Source organism: Poecilia mexicana, unplaced genomic scaffold (assembly GCF_051168715.1).
Source record: "Poecilia mexicana isolate PSO_F unplaced genomic scaffold, ASM5116871v1 scaffold_9, whole genome shotgun sequence".
NCBI classification, from domain to species: Eukaryota; Metazoa; Chordata; class Actinopteri; order Cyprinodontiformes; family Poeciliidae; genus Poecilia; species Poecilia mexicana.
Window position 1 is genome coordinate 4409646 of NW_028263378.1, and position 24067 is coordinate 4433712.

The following is a 24067-nucleotide window of genomic DNA, read 5'->3' on the forward strand; positions in this document are numbered from 1 at the left end:
AAAGGTTTGGACAAAACTGTTTTAAGTGATTCTAAATGTTGAATTTTAGATAAGTATTAAAATATAAATGTTTTCCATAAATAACTAATTATTATTCTTTAATATGTTGGATAGGAGTTAAGAATTTTAATTAAAAATGGAAAAGAAACCAAAAATACAGCTTAAGAGGGTAAAATTAAATTAAACAAGACATCTTAACTTACTGTAAACCTAATTAAAATAATTTTTAATTAATTTATTAATATGAAAAGGAACTATTAAGTCAGATAATTATTCATCTCAAGAGTAGTAAAATTACATGTTCATGTTATATTTATTTTATATCTGCCACAAAAATGAATGCAGTACATTTAATGTTATTTAAAAGATCAAAATATAGAGAACTAGATTAAGGAAAACTGTAGCCAAAGAGAGAAATTTAAAGAAATAAATGTGTAATATTTAGAAAGGATGGGGTAAAATGCCAATCTGTAGCAGCAAAAATAACATCCAATTATCATAAAGCCCAATTAGAGAGAAAGCTGTTAAAAACCTGAACCGTAACACAAATATGCAGACTTTCCTGCAGGACTATTCCAGAGAGAAATAAAGTTGTTGAATCTTAACAAAAAGCCCAGGATTTTCCATGAAGCTCATTAATCAACTTCACTGGGCAAAAGAAGATGTAAGAGAGTTAAAATGCACACACAATGGCTGGAATTTGCATTTCTGGTTCCAGAGTTTATTACTTGATTGATGGGCCCCATAAAATCACCGTGGCCTCCTGCACTACATGCAATATGGATGGAGAGTAATTTATGAACGCCATAAAGGCCGCGTACTGTATCCTCATTACTAATCAGAAGCGTCCTCCGCTGCGCGCTGCGGCGGTTTCCGTCTTACCTCTACAGGCGCGGGTCGTCGTGTTGAGGTAGTACTGATGGGCGCAGCTGTCGTACTGGCATTCTCCGAAGAGCAGCACCTTGGTCGGGTCACGGCAGGACGTACAAACCCCAGCGGTGTCGCATGTCAGGCACTGTCTGTCACAGGCTGCCAAAAACAGAAAGAGAGGTCGATAAAAAGGTCAACGCAGACAAGAGTGAGGGAAAGATCAATATAACACCTGCAGCAACCTAACGCTTTATGGATCTACCTTTGGCCAACCTTTAGGTGTGATTTTACTGTCGGATCTGTGCTTTTTGTTTGTTTGTTTTTTACCTTACCTTTCTTTTTATTTTAAAGGAGGCCTATTATGCAAACTTCACATTTTGTACGTTTTTATGCTTCCATTTTGGTTTCTACTGCTTCAACAAACAACCAGGCACAAAAAAATCCCACCTTCGCACAATGAGTTAATGTTTTTGGTGTCTGAAAAATGAGTCATTTCAAAAACCTCCCGGTTGTTAAGTTACCCTGAACCGTAACCTAGCAACCCCAGCAGAATTCTGCCCGTCACCTAGCAACCCAAAATGAGCTCCAGCACATTTGGTCAGCTAGTTTTACCGTTGTACATCAGTGACTGCTGTTTGTACTTACCATCCAAAAAACACTTGTTGCATTCTTGTTGGTTGTGCAGGAGGCTCTAGTTCTGCTTTTCAAAGATGTACAATTGTATAACTGTGCATCTGCTTCCAGCCATTTTCACATGTGAGTCTAAACGATGAGTTGGGGGGCTTGGCCAGCAGCAGCTTATTTGAATATAAAGCGACAGAGGCCCTAAAACAATTCACTCAGAACTGAAAAAACTAAAATCTCATTATCTAAGAACGATTTTGTGCAAAAAATATAATAAACAGTGTTTCGCACAGCCCATCGACGTATCCTAACGTTTTCAAGGAAACATAATAATTTGCCTATAACTTATCAAAAAGGCAAAATTATATACTGTAATGCAAGTTTTCCCAAGATTAAATCTGAATAATCTTTCCTATAGTTGGAATTTTTGTTGTTTAACGTAAACAATCGTCTTCAATGACATCCATAATGTACTATTGTGGAATGAAAACAAAATACTAATTTATAAGCAATGTTGACACTCATTGAGGCAAATGTTCTAAAAATATGTCTACAGTCAGATTATTTTCTTGTATATTTCATAAACATGAGAACTGAATACCAAACAACATTTTAAAAAGTGAAACAACCGAGATTAAGTCTTATTTCTCCCGCAGGTCCTCATTAAGTGTATTTCTGAGTAGAAAGCTGAAAACCCCATGAACAATAAATTCACCTCCGTCTGCCTCCGGCTCCAACTATCTCTACGTATGCAATGTTTTATGTTATACTATAAACTACATTTTCTCAGTAAAGTTAAACAAAAATATTCATAAAATCACTGAAAAGGTGAACTACTAAAATCTTGCTTAGTTTTGAAAATGAAAGATAAGAACATGTAAGCTTTGGCTCAATCCTGACAAACTTGAACAATCGGTACTAAATATTAACTTTATAAAGGCAAAATAAATTAAAAATTTATTTTTTCCCAAAGAAGATTAAAAGGAAAAATATAAAAATTTAAACAAAAATGGTGTACAAACAGCAGATAAGTGTGACCAATCAGCAGGGGTGTTTCCTACCTTGACAGAGCCGATGACCGTTGTCATAGTAACCAACGGGGCATCTGGCAGCGCAGAGGCCAGAGGGCAGCAGGACACTTTTGGTGGGACAGGAAGTACAGGACAGAGGCCCCGCCCCACTGCAGGACTCGCATGAAGGATGGCATTCTGGGGAAAAAAGTGAATAAATTAGATTAAAATGACAGAAAACGATCAGCATAAAATGAAGGAAATTGGAGCAAAAAGCATAAATGTGAAAGTTATTACCTAAATATGTTAGGTAATAAAACATCGCTCAGAACTGAGTAAAAGTTCAAAAAGTAAAATTTTGTTTTCTAAATATGAGTTAAGAAGTCCATCACTAACTGTATAAAACTTTCAGAAAGCTGGAACATTTTTGATCAAAAACACTTTACAAGATTATAAGAAGGTTTGTCTTATTATAATGTAAATATAAGAAACGTGATGCTCAGGGATTTCTATAACCTTTCATCAAATTTTAGCTTAAAAAGCCTTTTAAGACTCAGGCTTTTTAAGACTGAGCTTATAGAAATACATTATAGTTCGATACAAAGAGATAAAGAGTACATAAAAATTTAAAGGTGTAGAGACACAAAAACAGATTAAAACAGACAAATGGAGACAGAAAGCTGGATAGACATATAAAAAATACATATAGAAATGAAGACATATATTTATATCAGGGGCCAAACATCTCAGAGTTGTCACATTTTCAGATTTTGGAAACAGTCCAGGTAAAATACAATAACAGCTACACACTTTGCTTTAATCACAACTAACCACAGGTCTTCCAGCAAGGGTTGAAATACTTCAATAATAGTTAAAGGTGACCTATTATGCTTTTCTAGGGCTTCTTCTCCCATTAAATCCTAATAAGCTCCTTCAGGCCACGCCTCCCAACTCAACATTTCCACTTGCACTTGCATTTGAAAAGCAGAAGTAGAGCCTCCTGCACAACCAACAAGAATGCAGCAAGTAGTTTCTGAATGGTAAGCCAACAACAAAACAGTTGTCTTTTCCAGCAGCCATTTTGCAGCGCATAGAGCGGTAATGCCAGCTGACCTAACGTGCTGGAGCTCAGCTTTGGTTTCCAGGAAACGGGGTATTGTCTGCTGATTTGTGACGATACATTCCAAAGGTTTTTGCCAAAAAACGACTTGTGGTGATTTTTAGATTTTTAGAAGCAGTAGGGAACCAAATCGAAGTACGAAAACGTGCAAAATGTGAATGTTGCCCAGTAGGTCTCCTTTAAATATATTCAATGGTTGCTACATTGATTGCAGCAAACAACTCTTCCACAGAGTGATTGTGTTTAATAAAAGAAAGCAAAGAAAAACTTGTTGAAGTGTTTGTCTGTGTCCAGCACCCATCCAACACCAAATCCCCTACAGGAAAAAACATAGAGGCTGGTCTAAATCTTTGCACTCAAAGACGGATCTCCACTCCAAGCTGCTGAATTATTACATTCCCATTAGAATAAATTTGTAAATGCATGCTCTTGAGTTTAAAAATACATATTTATAATAATCAGTAATCACGATCAAGTGTATAATCATTGCAAGAGCCCTTCCACTCCTCTCGCTCTCCTTGGCGCCCTCCTTCCATCTCTGAGCACAGAACAAAAAAAAAAAAAAAACTCAAGAAAATTCAGGAAAGCAGCTTTAGTTCAGAAGTCTGACGCAACACCAGCAGGAGAAAAGGCTGCATAGTATAAAATATTGCCACAGATGCATTGAATCCCACGTCTGTTGTTCAGTGTCCCGTTTTATCTCTGCAGCGTTGCTTCTTTACAGTGTGTGTTGGTGTGTGTTGGTGTTCGGCTGCTTCGGGCTCGGCTAAATGAGCCTCCAGAGGTTTTGCGGCCCGAAGCCTCCTCCTCACATTTGCATTTAAATCTGCATGAAGACGCTGCAGCTCTGCGTGGCTGCAAGGCGCCCCGTCTTTTCTGCTGCTCACCTGCCGAATCGCAGGATGAGGACAGAGGAAATGATGATGATAATGACCCTGGACGATGAAGATGACAAAGCTAATAAGATTTAGGGCCATAAGAGAAAGAAGGGGGGATGATAGTGATAACGAGGCTAATGAGGATAAAGAGGAATTAGGGTAACGATCAGTCGTATACGGAGGATGAGAACACCGATGGTTATTATGAGGATGATGGCAATAATAACGACGAGGAGAACAGAGCTGAAAGGCTGGAATGAAAAGACGATTAAGAACCAGGAACGATGCAGAAATAGAGATGAAGACTGTTGGGAATAATGGGGAAACCAAAAGGTTACGACGAGGATGAAAGATTGGAGAAAACTATCAAATCTAAATGGGAACGGATCTTCAGAAAGCAGGAGTTTAGGTCGTTTGGTGCTCCGGAGGATACAGGTGCATTAACACAAAGCCAACAAAAAGCATCACAAATTATCTTTAATGGAGCAACTGTTGCTGCTCATCAGTCTGGAAAGAGTTTGGGAATGACATCCCAGCATGACAAAGCTCCAACTCAGAGCGTACAACTCCCAGGTAACATTTTAAAAGTCAAAGTTCATGAAAAGTTAAATATGGAAGAACAGTTTGCAAAGTTATGCTGCAAAAACACAAAATCTTACCAAGTTTTTTTGGTCTTATTTCTTGTGAAATTTTGTTAGTGCATTTGAAATAAGACAAACTAACTTACAAGTAACTTTTTGGCAAGATACAAGAGTTTGTTGTAAGTCAACAATTCCTTAATATTGATTTTAAAAAGTACTTATTTAATTTGCAGATTGTTAAACTTATAACAAAATTTTTTTCTGATGTTATAAGTGAAATAATCTGCCAGTGGAACAAACACTTTTTCACAACTATTAAGGAATTATTGACTTAAAACAAACTCTGATTTCCTGCTGAAAAGTTACTTCTAAATTAGTTTTGTCTTATGAAGTGTACTATTCCACTATTTCACTATTTGGTCTAGTAAAACTACTAGTAGACCAAATAGTTTTACTAGACCAAATACCTCTGTTGTTGAGTCAAACTAATATGTTATAATAATTATAAACGGATAAAAACACAACATCCCTCATTGTTGTAGTGAAGCATGATGTCAGCATCATTGAGTGTCACCATAACAATGAATCAAAAGCTTAAGACCCTGAGCTAAACATACAAACCATCAGTTTTCTGCAACATCCTCTACAAAAAGGAACATTTAATTTCAACTAGAGACCTTTACATTTACTCCAAAAAGTTCAAACCGGGGACAAATGGTGGATTTCTAGTAATGTGTTGCTCAATTTAAGCTTTTCCAGAAGAAATACAAAAACCTGCTCTTTTCTTTGGATTCTGACTCAGTGTAGCTCGCATGAAAATGCTGCACACCAAGAACATTTAAGAATGAAATAAATTAAATATTTCAACTAAAAAATATCAAGATCTATCGGATGGAAAAGCCAAAGAGGTTGGTGTTTGTTTGACTCCTTGTTGTGGACATTTAATGTCACTTTTCTCACAAATATGTTGGAGGAGGCTTTGTGTTAAAAACCTTCGTGTGAGTACCAAAGAGGATTTCTTTTAGCTTCATTAACATTCGCCGTTTCTTCTGCTTCTTGTCATCGAGTCAAGACAGAAACAAAGAGGGTCGAGGACCAACTTCCACCTAGTCAGTCAGATCTTCAACCGGCCGGATGAATAAAACATGGAGGCTCTGATGAGATTTTAGCTCAGTTTTACATTCAAACGGCTGCTGTCGCACCTCTGACCTTTCTACATTTGATAATGAGACAGGAGAGTGAGAGTCCTTACTGATGCAGGCTCCGTGCCACGCATAATGATCGGAGGGGCAGAAAGAGACGCAGTGATCGCCAAGCAGCCACGTCCTCGCCGCTTTGCACCACAGGCACACGCTGCCAACGCCGGTCTGGAGGTCCGCCGTGCAGCGCTGGCAGTCGGAGCTGCACTCTGTGGGGGGAACACAGGAAAGAACATTTTTATTTCCTACTGTCCTCCTTTTTTGAGTTTTTTAATTTATTTATTTACAGGATGTAAGGGGAATAAAACTAACAATTATCTTAGTAATCTATTAGATTATTCTAACTATTAACCATGAAATCAGATTTTAAAAAATTAAGATTTTTTTTAATTTAACCACTTAAGTCTCTTTTACACAGTATTAGAAATACATTGAAAGATACAAATTATGAAATTCCTTTTTTAAATTAAATGCAATAACATAGCATTAATTCAGTGAAAGTTCAATCACTTGTAGGAAAGGATGCATCTACATCTAAAAAAATATCTACAACTGTTCTTTTTTTTGGATTAGGAAATATTAGGGCTGGACAATAAATCAATAACAATATATGTCGTGATAGATGCGAGATCAATAACAACAGAAAATATGTCTGATAGAATATTCAATAATTCCACTGAACCGCAAAGCATTCTGGGAGATGTAGGCAGAGGTTTAGCCGCTAAACCTTTAAATACCGACTAAGGTAGGTTGGTGGAATCAACTAACTCACTCACTCTTTGGTTACCTAGCAACTCACTCACTCTCTGGTTACCTAGCAACAACCTGTGGAGTAACTTCCACAGTAGCAGTTTCAGGTTTCAGCAATGTGATTCATAACTGCTTAAAAATAAAATAAAAGGGGGAAAATTAGAGAGAAAGCTGTGGATAAAAAAGGAAAGATCACATCAGATATTTAAAAGTAAAAACCTAACATTAATTATCAATATCAACTGATAAGTGTTCATATCGTGATACTATTTTCAGTCATATCATCCAAATGGATAGCGCAAGTTGCAGAATAGATATTAAAAAATCATTTAAGGAGTTCTAGGTGGAGCATATTTATAGACATAGATGTTTTTTTTTTATTTTTTTTTTAATCTTAAATGCAGAATATATATACTGGAACCAGATTTGGTGTTAACTTGCGACATTGGTTCAAAACTATGTTCGGGAACCAGAGCGGGCTCCAAACTGAATTGGAGGAAAAACCTTAAGTGAGTTTTCTCCAGGGGATCCAGCTTCCTCCCAAAGTCCAGAAACATGACAGTTAATGAGGTTAATTGGTCTTTAAATTGTGCTGTGTCTGTGCAAAACTTTACTGATATTTCGCTAAATTTGAAAAAACATATTTTTGTAATCATGGCGTTTCTGTTAGAAAAGAAACTAAATTAAAGTCGCACGTGAATAAGTTTGTTCACATGATAAGTCATTAAAAATCACATTGCGCCATCAACCTGTTGTCTTCTTTGTCATTTCCGCCAGTAGTAACATCTTGTTGTTGGTCACATGATTTGTGTGATGCAAAAGAAACATTTCCAATAGAGTTTCAGGAAATCAACCAGTTTAGATACGGCCAAACACCCCCCCCCCCCCCTAAATTTTCACTTTATATTCAGCTCTTTTGAAACTGACATGTTTCCATTAAGTCAATTTATTTTCAAAAATTTAAGGTTAATGTAAACGCAGCTAAAGATTAGGGGTGATGTAAAATGTGCTGCATGTTCACCTTACTGAGAGCCTCATTAGTATAGATGTTTGAATCCTAGATGCTCCACTTTCCTTCACTTTCTGAAACCTGAATCTCCTTGTTATTGTCTCCCACAGCAGATAAGAGCTGACCCACATGCTTCAGACAGAAGTACCGCCCAGCCAACCAGAATACTCTGAGATTAGCTCAACAATGGCCAACAGCTCCAGGCATTTTATCGGATCTGGGTTTTATGGCGTCTGGGTTGTGGGAACCTTTCAGTTGTTCGCCTCTGTAGAGATAACCATCAGCATGGAGACGCAGAAAACCCCTGAAGGTGACGGCTTATCTCTGGACAACAGAGAACGACAAAGACTGGCCACACATGGGGGCACTGGAGAGAAAAGGAAAGATTTTACTCTATTGTTTTACTTTTCCAACAACAGAATTTGAATTAACTGTTTAGACAGAAAGAATAAACACCCCCATGTCTTTTTCCTGCAATTTAACCAACACTAAACCCTTGTCGACGTTTCTTTTTAGTTTCTCTGCATTTCATGTTTTATGCAGCTCCATTTCCATTACTTTGCTATCCGTACCATGCTAAATTTAGAACAGTAAGAGCATATCTCCTCTAAAAGAAACTGACACTGCTTACACCAACACATCAGCCGAGCCCTGAGGGGCAAAATCCTGTTTGCATTTTGTGTCAAGTCTTCAAAAAGCAGCAATCTGAGATGTAATCACCACTGGAAAACAGACGGGAATGCTATTGTCTCACGCCATTTGCATTTTTCCCCTGCATATTTCCACATGAGGATTTTTGGCACAAAAAACATATTTAGTTTATTGAGCCAAAAACACTCAACTAATAAAGTCAAGATTAAAGGAGAGGAAAAGGGTTAGAAATGGGAAAATAAATTAGTTTTCTGGTAATTTACTGATGAAACCATATATTTACATACACTGCATATAAAAACACATTTCTCTATCTGAAAATGTGTGTGTGAAGCAACTACTGTGAGAAACGTGAAGAAACAAACCCAAAAGTTTGACCCAAGTCATATTTTAAAGCAGTTTGTCCCTGATACTGACCAAATGTATGTAAACATCTGAAGTCATGGAGAGTCACATGTTTTCTGGCATTTAACAAATAGAAATAATTTAGGTATTTCTCACTAAAACAAGAAAAGTTTGGTCTCATTTAACTCCAGACAGTGAGAAAAAAAAAAGTTGTTTGTTTTTTTATTGAATGTATGCAAATATCTGGTTTCAACTGTATGGACTAAACATACTGGCAGAGATGATGAATGAATGAGTGAATGGAAAACCGCTGCGCTTTTAGCAGTAACAGCAATATCTGTTATTGCATCACAGAGCAATGACAGATATAGCTTACAAAGGAGGTTACATTCACACGGCAGGTGAATTCGGCCCATATCTGACTTTTTCACGGCAGTCTGAGGGGCTCAAATTCAATTTGTCACTTCCAAATGTGGAACTAAATTGGACGTTTAGTTTTCAGTTAGAACGGCCATGTTGCATTTTATTCAACTTTTACATCATTGGCGTGAGACATGCGTCATAATTCGGGTCCAAAAGTCTGTTGATATTAGTTCTGTTTTCTTCGTGTTGTTATGATGTTGTCCCAATACTGTCAGCTCCGATTCCTCAACAACTTAAAAAATCGATCCATAAACAATAAAACGTTTCGCTGCTGTGTTGCCTCTAAATTCTTCTTCTGCGCATGCGGGTCACTTTGGGCTCAGACCGTTCACACAAAAGTCAGGCTGTGGTTGCATTTAATTCAAAAGAGAAAATCTGCAAAAATAAAATAAAAAAACAAAACAGAATTGTGCATCATACATAAGTTATGTGAATGTAGATATTGTTGTAGCATTTCAATGTTAGAACTGCCATTTTTACTATTTTCTCCACTGTTTGTTTAAATACCAATACATTTTAAAATATGTTACTGTGTGCATTTTAATGATAAAAATTACCCTTCTGTACCTGACTGGTACCTTAAGAAGAGTATTGCAAATAGTTTTTAAGTGCAATATTTGTGTTTGTGTTGTTATGATTGCTCTGCCAGCCATACAATTACCTAAAAAAGTAGAAATAAATAGTTTTCATCATCACTTTTATCATTATCAGAGTAGTGTCATAAACTATTGATATAAAACATAAGGTCCAAATCGAACGCCCTTACAAAACGCCACTGCTATGCTGATGAAGCTGTGATATCAAGGTAACATTTGGTCTTCATGCTGCTAAAATTATTCAACCAAGCAAGGTTTTCCAGCATATTATCAAGAATTTTATAATATACACCTGATGGATAAATCTTTGACATCTCATTGCATATTAGGAAGAAAAGTAAAAAAATGATCCAAAACACTGGAGGCATGCCTGAAATGCAAGATATACACCACTGCTGAAAATTTATCTCTAGTTTACTCGCATGTAAATAACCCAAAGATTTTTTTTGTAATTCGGTTCTGTGAAAAAAGTACTTTGGGTCGACGGTTTAGTGGGTCTGGACTTAATGACTTAGCAGCCAGAGGAATTTTAGCTTAAAGTTTCTTCTTAAGATCTTTTTTTTTTTTAAATAATGTGTTTTTAATTATTTGCATAATTCAGTTTGTTCCAATTGATTTAATTAAATCATGAATAACATTTATACAATTGTTTTGATTTTTTAATTTGTGAAAGGTGGTGGAACCCAATAAATAGAATGTCAATGATGTGGTTTGTCCAGGAGGGGCGCCAGAGAGCAATAAACCTTCACTGAAAACCATTTTATTCCTCCAGATTTTGTAGTTTTGCAAATCACAGAGTCTTTTTTAATGATTTCTCTGCAAAATCATTCTCACATTTAGTTACATTCAAAGATGCTTCTTTTAATGTAAAAAGATTGTAGAACTCAATTATCCAACGAACTGAATCTGATCAGGGGAGTTAATGATTTTCTGAGGTTGGGAAAACACAACGCAAAAGGAAGAGGAACAAATATTTGCAAAGTCATCTAACAGTCAAACTTTCCATATAATATCACTTTGCAACAAAACCCGAATCAGCATTCCTGCAGCCAGCGCTCCGCAGGTGATCCCTCTCCGAGCTCTGAACAAATTGCTCCACATCGGAGATAAGATAACTCAGGCGTCAAGGATTATTGACTGTGCAGCCTAAAACTGAATATAAAACTAAAATGGTATTGATTTTGCCCCTCGGAGTCCCTCTTTATAGCATAGTTACCATTTCTGAAGCACATAAAAAGATATTCTGGAGTTATAAATGTGCAGGACGGATGCTGCTGCTCTCCTGTTGGGCCGTTTTATGAGACATTACCCAGAGTTTCCTGCATCTGCAGCATAGACCACAGGAAGTTGCTTAATGAGGCTGATGTGTCTTTGCTGCTTAGCTAAGAGTTTGCAAAGTCAAAACAAGATCAAATTGGTTTCTTAAGGTATTTTGTAAGAGAGCAGAACGCGATCAGTAGGTTAGATGTCAGTGACTGTGGCGTGAGAATAACCGGAGCGGGAAACTGGGTGGCCCGTTCTGATGTGTGTTCACCTTGTCTGGGCATGTCGCCCTGACGAACGGATTTATAACCAAAGTTATTAAAGAAGTCATTCATTTCTCTCTCAGCTCAAATGTGTTTTGCTTTGGGCTCAGTCCCTTTTCATCCCTTGTTTTCAAATATCCATCGATCCAAGCAGGCAGGCTCTCCCGTAATCCCATGAAATGAACTTTGAGACGGCTTCTCAGGGTTTTCTGGAGGGATTTCAAAGTTCTTTGCAGCCCCAATGTTCTCACATATTTTCTTTGCTTATTAAAAGCAAATTAATCCCTTCAGTTTTTAGTAACTTAAAATAAGCTCCTATATACTGCTGAAAAGTTAGTTTTATTTGATTTCAAGTGTACTGAGATATTTGCATAACCAGACCAAAAATACTTGGTACATTTTCAGTTTTTGTAGTGTAAGATGTTTTCTGCCAATTTACAAGTAACATTAAAGCAAAATATAGTAACTTTCTTAAGTAAAAAATTATTTAATATTGGTGAAAATGCAGATAACTTCACTTATACTATGGGAAAATGTCTTGTTATAGGTGAATTTATCACACAGTGGAGCTAGGACATTTTCATCAAAATTAAGGAAATATTTACTTAAAACAGGCTCCAACATCTTGCTGAAAGTCACTTGTAAGTTTTTTCTTATTTCCAGTAGAAACTAGACAAAAGATACTAGGTAAGATTTCGTTTTTTGCAGTGTGATAAACACAAAAAATAATAGTGTTTGACAGAAGATGGTATGTTTAATCCAGTAACATGATTCCTAAAGTGCCATTCACCAAAAGTTGCAACCAGAGTCCAGAAAATAAAAGGTTTTCTGAACAGCTGGTGAAAAGTATCAGGTGGTTTAAAACTTTTGCACAACACTGAGTCTTAAGACTTTTCTCTGCTGTAGTTTATCAGTATTTCTGAGAGACATTTATGTTGTTAAGAGTTAAGATGGTGTTTCCCAGGATGATTCCTTTTAACACAGAAACATCGACTCAGATCTATACAGAAAATAGGAATCTGAGCGTTGCTGCAGTTTAATTTTATTTTTCCTCTTTTTCTCTCAGTGTAAAAACTCCACAGGGTAATAAAAACACAAACTGCTCAAAAGCTCCCCTGGCAGGAGCTCACAATTAATACTGATGAAGTAAAAGCTCCATCGCAGCTAAACGGAGCAATATTGATCAGTGAATTATCCTGGAGAACGGCAGCGCTCTGAGTCGATACTGATACAGGTAGATAACTGCGGCAACATGCTACCAGCCATGTATCTTCAGTGTGGAGCACTTTCAGGCTCACAGAGAAAAGAAAAAGCTGCCTTTGTGCTTTATTTCACTTTTATTATAAGTGGTTACCATGGTGACACGTCTATTTAAAGCTACGTACGGCGACAAACAACCAGAGGTGGGCAGGGTACCCAAAAATTTTACCCAAGGAAAGAGCAGCACTACTTCAACATGTTTTTACTCAAGTAAAAATGAAAAGTAGACATCCAGGAAATTCCTCAAGAGTAAAAAAGTGTTTGGTAAAAAGTCTACTCAAGTAAAGTTACACCATCAGACGGACCAAAGTATAAAATTAAGTGGAAATGTCGGTATTTTAAGGACAATAATTCATATAAGACACAAAAAGTAACACAATCAGACAAAAGAACATTTTTACAAATCATTTTTAACAGAAGCTGCAGGTGTGTGTCTGTGTCCGGTGGATTTTTGGTTAAAACTTGTTTTTCATTCAGTGGGTAGAAAATCCAGAAATTTTACACAAGAAAGAGCAGAGAAACTTCATAATAAAATTACTCAAGTAAAAGTAAAAACCATAACATAGTAAAAATACTGCTAAAGAAATGTTTTTTCAAAAAGTTACTCAAGTAACTGTAATTGAGTAAAGGTAACTTACTACCCAACTCTGCAAACATTTTGCTCCCAAAAGGTTCTGGTTGGAAAAGTTTCTGAAACATATGAAGTGTTTCTCAGTTTTTATTTAACAAACGAAACAAATTCAGGAAAAAAGAGAAGAAATAGAAAGATTGAATAAAATTATCCTGTGAAACACTACATTAAGGTTTAAAAACATTTTTAAAAATACAGTGGTAGTTTGTTTGTCATCAATGCCCCAAAAGGTAAAACCTTCATTTTTAAAAACAGAGGAGTTCTTGTTTGGGAACCAATGATGGAAGATTAATTAAGAAACCTCAATTCTTCTCTCGGCTTCTAATTTTTTATGCAGATTGGTTTTGGTTTTGACAATATCACTTAAAAGCTTTGCCAAGTTACACGCTCCAGTGCATTTGGTCTCTGCTGTCAGAGGCTCATTAATAAAAGAACCAACTGCGCTTTTATTCAGCACGATTATTCTTCTACAACTGGGGGAAATGCTACATATGTAAATCTGAAGGAAGAGAAGCACCGTCTCACTTATTTGTGCAACAAAATCAAGTTAAAAGCAGGAGAGACAAAACGTCAAACACTTTTTAAATATATTCACATTTTCATCCCTTTTCATGGGATTTAATTTTATAATTTTATAAATTGAAGGAAATCTACAAAAATGTGATGAATTCTGATTTATTTCTTAAAATTTCACAAACAAAATGATAATTTAGCTGATTAAAGAAAATCAGCCATTTACACCAATGTGACAATGGCATCTAAAGCTCTACGGACCCCATTGGCCTCAGTAAAGGTCAGAGGTCATGATTCAACAACTGGAAATGGAGTCAAAACCACTGCTGACCCACAAGAATAAAAGACCCCTTTCATATTTACCATCAAACATCCTGGAAAAATTGTCTACAAACTAACGAGGCTAAATTGGAGGTGGCCAACATTTACTGCATCTTTGAAAAGCAGAAGTGGAGCCTCCTGCACAACCAACAAAAATGCAGCAAGTTGTTTCTGGATAGTAAGTCAACGACAAAACTCTCTTAAAACCAGCTTACCAAACTTACTGGAGCTCAGCTTGGGTTGCTAGGTGACGGGCGGAGTTCTGTTTGGGTTGCTAGGTAACAGCACAGTGCCAGTCAATTGTGACTCGATAATCTGGAGGTTTCTGAAATGGCTCGTTTTCCAGAAACCAAAAAATATTAACTTATTGCCAAAAATGGGTGAGATTTGCTTTAAAACTGTTTTTAGAAGCAATATAAACCCAAATGGAAGCATAACAAATTTACAAAAGGGGAATTTTGCATAATAGGTCAATTTACGAACAGTTCTTTTGTTTGATTTTCTTGGTTTTTTTTTTGTTCTTTTTTCGGATTTTTCCATTTTTTCTTATTTACTATTTTTAGCTTGATTGACCAAGAAACTAACATAAATACAATAGAAGGCCAAGACATACTATCTATCCCATAAAGCTTATTAAAAGGTTCAAATTCACATTTTTCACAAAATTAGAAAAATAATGGCTAAATTAGGACATTTTAAGGAGTCAGCTCTGCCTTGTCAACACTGAAATATTTCTTTAAAGGTAAAGAAAGACTAAAGGGATTGATAATGGAGGTGGACAGGAAGAACCAGAGGGAGAGGGAGAGAATGATGGACGGAGAGAAGATGAGAAGAGACAGCAGACGGCGAGACATCTGCCTCTGATGGATCCCCTCATATAAGCTGATGACAGAGTGACAGCCTCAGGGATGAGGGAATAACGTTATAACAAGATGTAAAGCTCAAGTTTTACATCATACTGAACCCTCTAAAGTGCAAGTTTGTGAGAATTCAACAGGAAGTATTATTGTTTTAAGATTTAGACAGAAAAAAGGGTGAAGAATGATGACCAGAGTACATCTTTGGCCCAGATGAGCCTTATTTCAAAACCGATTCCAGATCAGTGTGCGTGTTTGCAAACAACCATAAGAGTTTAACCGGCTTATCTGGCGTCGGCAGGATTAGTGGCTTAGAGAGGGAACTTCCAGTTAGTCTTAGTTTTCACAAAGTCACTTCTTCTTCGTTTGAGTCCATCACTATGGAAACTTGTGCTGGAGTCCAAAGTTGCTCCACAGCAGGAAATCAATACATGTAAAAAAAAAAAAAAAGCAGCGCTGCCCGATAAGGCAGGTCTCTCAGCTTACTCTGAGCTTCCACTGCTGGGACTTTCTCAGAGAATCACAATACATTTAATAAGGTCAGGTCTAAAAAAAATCCATGTTTGCTGACCCAAACCATCCCTGGAGGTCAGAGTTATGCCTCCATTCAGAACCAAATGCAAGAAGTCATTTAGTCCCACAGCCAGGCACTTCATAAGGACGATATTTAAAGGGCATATTTCAGCATATTTTGGTGACAGCACCAACATAAATAAATCAAAATTTGGCCTTTCTGCTGATTTTCAAGCAGATAAGCAACAGGAAAGCAATGTTTCTCTCTCTGGAGGCTGACTTTTATAAAGTGGGGTCGACATAGGTCAACTATATACTGAAAATAGGTTGTTTAATTCAATTAACTTCAACTGGAAATGCTTAAAAAGGCAGTTTATGCAAATAAATTAATGACTTCTGGTGTCTGGAAAATGAGTCATTTCAAAAACTTCCTGATTATCAAGTCACAATGACAGGCACTGCGCCGTTACCTAGCAACCCCAGTGAAGCTCAGCTGTTACTTAGCAACCCAAGCCTTTCTCCGGCATGTTCGGTCAAGTTGTTTTATCTCTGTATGCGCTGTACAATGGCTGCTGGAAACGAGCACTGTGTAGTTGTCGACTTGCCATCCAGAAAAAACTGTAAGACAAAAATCTTCAGTCTGGTGCTTTGGTCGCAAAAAGCTCTTTTTTTGAAGACAGTTCAAAAAAATTAAATTTTTCATTTATTTTATTTGTCATTTCTGTTATTTTGTTTATTTATTTTGGATATTTAGAATGTCTTCTAGCGTTAAATGTTTATTAGAATTTAAAGTTTATTGATCTTTGATAATGTGTTCTTGCATTATTATGATATTATTACTATCATATTACTTGAAAATGGTCTCAATACTACAATATTGTTTATTGCCATAACTTCTGGAACAATTTATTGTTATTGTGATTCCCTGAAATAAAACCCAGCAAAATAAACTGACTTTAAGTTACAGAATATAAATTAGATGCTAAGAAAGGAAACTAAAGTCAGAGAAGCTGCCAGTATTTTAGTTTCATCTGAAGCTCTCTGATAAAGTGAACTTTTTTGGTTCGTTTTTTTTTTTTGTTTGTATTTTATTAATGAAATAGTCATTTAGTTGGGATAAAGAAAAAGTAATAGTTTGAGTTTGCTGCCTGTGGTGCATTTTCGTCCAGCTGGGGGTAAGCTTCAACACTTTAAATATCACAAAGAGCCTTGAGAGATGCAGAAAACACAGTTTATCGATAAAAATTAATGTGTCTAAATGCAACAGAAATGAGTTCAGCTAAAGTCCAAGGAATAAGGAGATAAGGTTAAGTTCAAATGGTGCTGGTAGGGTTGGGCTCTCTGGTTTGATTGTGACAGAAACTTTTTTTTGGGTAATTAAACCTGCAAACCCTCATAAATTGTTTTCTTTTCCTTTTGACTGGTTTTGATTCAACTTCCATTCATACCGGTATGTAAAAGTGAACAGAAATGCAAAGTTTTTTCAGTATGCTGGTTCGTGGTATCAAAAATTCTGATAATTATGGACAATGACTGAGTATTTCCTCTCCTTGCTAAAAATAAAAAGCATTTCTTTCTTTCGTTTCTTCTCTGCAGTTATTCTGCTGCAGAGAAGTACAGTTTGTTCAGCTGTTTGTCACATCAAAGATTCCCTTAAGTTGAGCATTTGCTGCACAATTTGTGTCCATTTTCAGTGGATTTCCCACTTGTGCAACAATTTTTTGAGATCAAACCAAGTTTCAGCTTAACTGTGTCGTGTTTCATAAAACAAACAAGAACAGATGATTAACTCACAACCAGGAAATATACAGCTACAAGAAATTAAACCTGTTTATGGTCAAACCCCATGATTGATTGATGGACAGACAGACGGATGGATTTATTAACAATGATTAAAAGCTGTAAGAAGTAGGAATTAAAGAAGTGAACCTTCATTAAAACCTGTATTAATTAAACCAAATATCATTCAGTACGACTTTAAATCTTTAGTATTTACTACATTTCTTCAATAAACTAGATTTTAATTGACTGGGTGCGTTTTATCCCTAATTATAATGAAATTCCCACATTATTTACAACATTCAGGTTTCCAAGCAACTGTTTGGAGTTAGAATGTTGCTGCTTAATTTTCTAGCTAAAACAGGTCATTCCTCATGAATTGTAGATTTGATGCAAATTAGATCCTTTTAGCAGACTTTTTTAAATCAAAATTAAAATGGTTCTAAAGTTCAAAAGTTAACGACTTTGACGAGAAGATATTGCTAAGAAAAACAAGCAAAAAGTAAAAGTTCCCACCAGAAATTTCATCTTTAAACATTAAAACATACTCAGCAGAAAGAGAAGATACAAATTAAAATGTAACAGACATGGCTGTTGTTGAAACCTGCAGAAGAAGCGGTATGTCTCGGTATGTCATCATGCGAAGCTGGGTGGGCAGAGGAAAACTCAACTCCTGGCAGAGCTGGAGATTAATTTCCCAGTAGAGTCCAGTGCCGGTGCACAAACAAGCCCTCCTGGCTGCATATTTCATGAAAACAGCGACTTACGGAGGCACTCTGCGGTGACGGCGCTGAGGAAGCGGCCCTCCTGGCAGCCCGTGGTGCAGTAGCCACTCTGCAGGGCGCCCCCCGGGGGACAGGAGGTGCAGTCCGCCTGGGATGGGCCGGAGCAGGTCTGGCACAACGGATGACATGCTGAGGGAAAATAGGACACGGATGATGGTGATGATGATGAAAACTCACAGAAATTCAGCTGTCATAAAAAAAGCTGCTTCCTTTCTGGGAATTGGTTGAAAAAAAAAAAAATCATTATTTGACCTTTAAATGTGCAGGTTGTCTCATTGAGATCCAGAGGCTCATTTAAAAGAGAGGCAGGTTTTGATAAAACAAAATTGCAAACACAAGTAATATTGTTTTGTTGTAACTTCAGAAACGTATAGAAATCATTGCTTTGTTTTTTTTTTTAAAAAATCAATCCTATAGAGAATCACAATTTATAGTCCTGGCAGTTCTGGCTCTAAAGCTCAAAAATCAATTTTAGTCTTCCTAATGTTTATGCAAAGTAACAATATGGAGATAAATTGGGGCCATAAAGTCTGGTCAAAAGAAAAAAATGAAACTGAAAAACGATGTAAAACTGAAAAATTATTTTGAAACTGAAAAAAAGTTTGAAAATTAAAATTTGAAACTCAAAAGTAGTTTTAAACTTTTTCTTGTTTTTGTTTTTCAGTTTCAATATATTTTTTTTAACATTTCAAATCTTTATTTTCAGTTTAATTTTTTTCATTTCAACCAACTTTATGACCCCATTTTAGCTCCATAGAACATTTTTCACATTTTTGTATTTAAGAGAAGTCAGGTAGCTGAGCTAGCCTAATACTGGTAATTTAATTTACATAATTTCATGCATAATCCTATTTTTGTTTAAATATAAGCTGGTGGAAATTGATACAGTTTGGACCTTATAAAATTATTTAAAATACATTTTTTTATTTGTTTATACTTACTTTTCCTCTTGTCAGTTATAATTTAAACAGAATCTCTGGGCCATTTGAATAGAAATCAGAAAATTTCTTTTCTTTTTTTCCATTTTTAAGTCAGTAATAGGTGCAGCTGTTTGAGGATGGTTCTTTTGTAGTCCAAAAGAATCGGTGCCAAGTATGATATTGGGTCAAAACCAGCCTTCAAAGTACTTTTATCCCCATAAACTTTTTTTGCAGCTCATTGTTTTATGAACTTTTACATTAAAGCAGAAAAGCTGATAATGCAAAAACAGCCAAAACTCTCAGTTAAGCTGCTAAAAAATAATGAGCTTATCCCGCCATTTTGCAGGGATCTGACTTGCTTTAAGAATAAATTAATATATTATAGAAATGTCAATTATTTAAAGAAAAAAAAAAGAAACTCCCAACTGCCAGAAAGTTTCCTTAAACTTCGGTCTCATCAGGAAATCCCTCTAATGAGCTAATTAACAGTGAAGGATACGAAGTAAGCAAACAGAAGCCATTCATTCTGCCATCCCAGAACCGAACATAATCACAGAACATTCTTCTTAACTGCCTCCATCTTTCCTCATTTGCACTTTTCAATTACTAACGCCAGGGCTGGCCTAAAAAGCATTAAGAGAAATGTTACTCTGTGGCAGAAAAGAAGCTAAATTCATCGTTTTCTAAAAGGACCGGCTGCTTAATGTGCGACGGGGAAGGAGGGGGGTCACACCGCTGCAAATGAGGTCAGAGTCGGTAGAGCAGGCTGAGGTAATGGACGACAGATTAGAGCAAATGGATTTTCATTAAGGAGGTGGACAAACACAATGAAGAAAAGCTGCTGAGCGCTCTCCAGTTGTTAACATGCTATTGTCCTAATCCAAGCCTAATGTCGCTAAATGGGGTTTCTGATGCCCAACAGGAGGCAGTGGGAAAACGAGACGGCGGGGTTGAGTATAGATCGTCGTTAACGCATCCGATTAATCTTTAATGCATAGAGAACGGTGTGCTGAGCGGCAAATTTTACTTTAAAAAACACGGTGATTGACGTTTGGATATAAAATTACATTTAAAACAAAATGATTTATTTTAAACCTTCCTGCAATGCAAAAACACAAAATCTTACCAAGTATTTTTCTCTAGTTTATCATGCAAATAGATTAAAAATGTGCAAGTGGAACATTTTCTGTTAAAATTAAAGAATTATTGACTTAAACAAGCTCCCATATGTTGCTGAAAAGTTATTTGTAAGTTAGTTTGGCTTATTTCAAGATACTGTGCTGTTTTACGACAACTATTTAATAGTATTGATAGACTTTTTCACTCAACTTTTGTCCATTGTCATAAGTGTTGCAAGTTATTTAATTTGCATATGTAAATATTTCCTTAATCAGCATCAAAGTCATCAAAGACTTTCAACTTGATGACTTTGGCCCATATTGCCAAATGCTTGACATCAATAAGTCGTCAATCAATCAGCGTCTGGTGAAAAAAATTATCTCCACCAGGTCAGAGATGAAAAATCAACATTGGAAATACTAATTATTCATCTAAATTGGATGTTTTTAATGATAAAACTGCTTCCAACAGGGTTTTTATTTTAGTAAAGTATAAAAATACAATACTGGACTCTAAAAATGTTGGAGAAACAATTTGAAGGGTTGCTGGAAACTTTCAACATGACAAATAAACAAAAAACTTGCCTTATAACATAAAATAAACTATTTTTACTCGGATTTTTCACTCAAACTGTTTTTATAACTCTGAGTAAAGAAAAAACAAGTTTCAAAGTAAACTTGTTTCCATTTCGCTGAGAAGCTTCTAACCTTGGCGATTCGAGGTCATCTGTGGAAAAAGTGGACAATCTGTCGAGTTCTCTGCTCTTCAAAATGCCCAGTTAGAGCTCAGAGTTTACAGCTGAGGCTTTAATTAAAGCCTTGGGAAGGCAATGCCACAGTCAGCGTGGCGCACCGAGGCTGAATTACGTGTTTCTCACCTTGGCATTGGCCGTCCCGGGCGAAGAAGCCCTGTGGGCATGTCTGAACGCAGCGGCCCTCAAACAGGCTGGATGGCGACGAACAGGAGGAGCAGTCTGCGTCCGACGGGCCGCCGCAGCGCAAACAGGACGGATGGCAATCTGGAAAAGGATGGGAGGTTTTATATCTGCAACAAAAACTATAAAAACAGAGGAGCCAAGTGCAGAACTACAGCAGGGAACAAACAGAACATGATAAATTAATGTTTTATTTAACAAAAAACAATAATCTGCCATTTTTAAGAAAAGATCTAAATCAGTTCTGCTTTGGCTAGCATTAAATCATCAGGATCAAAATTAAATCAGGAAGCTACTCCAAGACAAAACATCAAATCCATCCCAACAGAAAACTATACGAGATATTCTGCTGTAGAGAAGATTTAAGCATTTAGATCCTCAGGAACAAGAGGAAAAATAAGCTCAACACAGAGATGTGTGGGAAACAGACACAAAAATAAACTGCAAGTTATTCAGTGCAGGAAAACAGATTCTGTTTGACAAGTAAAAAATAAAATATGAAATCACTGGTGTAATATTTTTAATCCACTTGGGAGACATGGAAAATAATTGGAAGTGGTATGGAAAAAGGGAAAAAAGGAAAAGAAAATAAACAAAACAAACAAAAAAGGGAAAAAAAGAAAAGAAAATAAACGAAACAAACAAAAAAGGAAAAAAAAGAAAAGAAAATAAATGAAACAAACAAAAAAGGAAAAAAAGAAAAAAGACTGAAAAAAAGAGGAAGACAAAAAAGAAACAAGTAATGAAAACCACCAGCACCTCCCGACCCCACTGAGGGACAAGGGTGTCAGAAAATGAATGAATGGATGGATGGATGGATGGATGGATGAATGGATGGATGGATGGATGGATGGATGGATGGATGGATGGATGGATGGATGGATGGATGGATGGATGGATGGATGGATGGATGGATGGATGGATGGATGGATGGATGGATGGATGGGATGAAAACAAGAAAAAATGGAAAAGGGAACGAAAAAAAAGAAAAAAATGGAACAAAAAAGGAAAATAAAGGAAATAACGTATAAGAGGACAAAAAGAAAGAAAAAGACAAAAACATAACAAATAAAATGGAAAAAGGGGAGAAAGGAAAAAGACTGAAAAAGAGGGAAGAACAACAAGAAAGAAAAAAGGAAGGGGAACAAGAAAAAAGGGCAAAAAGACAAGAGAAAAAGAATCAGAAGTCAAAGAGTTTTTCTCTGTTAAAGACAGAAAAATAATGACAGAAATCCTGTCAGCTTTTTGTCTGAACCTGCAGGTTCACCAGCATTTGTTCTTCCTTTGTCAACCAGAACATCCTCAGAAAAACACAACCTCTTCCTGAACCTGGCCCAGTTTACCTGAGTTCACCTTCCAAACAGCAACATGGAGACAAATTTGCTTTGAAGAAATTTCTAAAAACAGCTGGCAGAGAAGAAAGACACAACTGCTTCAAGGCTGACGGTTTTCTGAAGCAAATTCAAAGCAAGGGGCGTATCCAAGGACGAAACTGCTCCGAGTGCATCCTTGAAGTTTATTGACCAGAGAAAAGAAAAGAAAGAAAGTGCAGTTAATTAGCGTTAAGATAGAAGGCTGTGCAAATACGAGAGGCTTTTGTCCAGTCATCTTTATGGGTTTATTTTAACTTCTCCATTTTACAGGGTAGGTTTGATTATGGAAAAGAAACAAAGAAAATAAAAAACAAAAAACAGTCAGTACACTGCAAAAACACAAAATCAAATCAAGTATTTTTGGTAGTTTCTACTGTAAATATCTCAGCACACTTGAAATAACACAAAACTAACTTATAAGTAACTTTTCCAGTCAGAAATAGGAGCTTGTTTTAAATCAATAATTATTTAATATTAATGAAAAGGTCCTAGTTCCATCGGCAGATTATTTCACTCATAACAAAACATTGTCCTTTAAGTGAAATAAACTTTTTCATCAATATTAAAGAAGAATTTAATTAAAACAAACTCCTATCTCTTGATGAAAAGTTACTTGTAAGTTGGTTCTGTCTTAACTGAAGTGAACTAACTGGACAGAAATTACTTAGAAAGATTTTGTGTTTTTATAGTGTACGACTCTTCGGCCCTGGTACTTGGTGGAAATTATTCAAATATTACCTCTAAAATCTGGAGTAACTTTGGTTCTGGTTCTGCACTGTGGTGATTCTCACCGTGGTTCTCTTGGGTTCCCAAGTTTTAGAAATGGTTTAGCGAACAGAATTTTCTTTCTCATCTGTTGTTTCATCTGGGTCTGAAGTCATCAGTTTGTTTTTAAGTAATTTGGCTCCACCAGTCAGTAGCTGCATTTCCACTTACCTTAAAAAAGTGCAACTTGGAAAAACAAAAATAAATCTGCTTAATGAAAACATGCAAATTTTGAAAAAATATGTTTTTCAATAAAAGTTTTGTGGTGGGACGACGTGTTTTCACACCAGTTTGCGTACTACGAACGTCTTCCCTCAGCTTATCAAAAGTTGAGTTTCTGTCATTTTAAAGTTTTATCTTTCATCTCTGATGATGATCGCTAGCGCCACGGATTTATTATTAATACGTCTCATGTGTTTACATCTGTCACTGCCATGATTTTTAATCATTTATCACATGAACAAGATTATTCACATGTGATTTTAATTGCATTTCATATTTAATGGAAACGCCGCTTGTGAGTGATCAGGCCTGAAATGTAACCAATAAACGAGTTAGTCACAGTTTATTTATGATTTTTAAAACGGCAGAATCAGGTTTGTTTTGGTGAGAGTTTTAGCCGTAATTAATAAAATAATCATTTTCAAACATATTTTTGAACATTTAAGGGTAACAAAAGAGCAAAACTTCAGCTTTTCACAGCTCTATAAGGGTT

At 36.2% G+C, this 24067-nt stretch overlaps 1 protein-coding gene across 1 annotated transcript in view; it reads right to left on the bottom strand.

The window, feature by feature from the left end:
* fras1 (Fraser extracellular matrix complex subunit 1) overlaps positions 1 to 24067 on the bottom strand; it is a 265712-nt gene that overhangs the window by 89915 nt on the left and 151730 nt on the right. The window contains exons 18-22 of the mRNA XM_015012328.2: positions 21158 to 21298; positions 18224 to 18370; positions 6336 to 6491; positions 2556 to 2702; positions 883 to 1029 (exon numbers count right to left, since the gene is read on the bottom strand). Coding sequence (XP_014867814.2) covers positions 883 to 1029; positions 2556 to 2702; positions 6336 to 6491; positions 18224 to 18370; positions 21158 to 21298 — 738 coding nt within the window. The remainder of the gene's footprint in view (positions 1 to 882; positions 1030 to 2555; positions 2703 to 6335; positions 6492 to 18223; positions 18371 to 21157; positions 21299 to 24067) is intronic.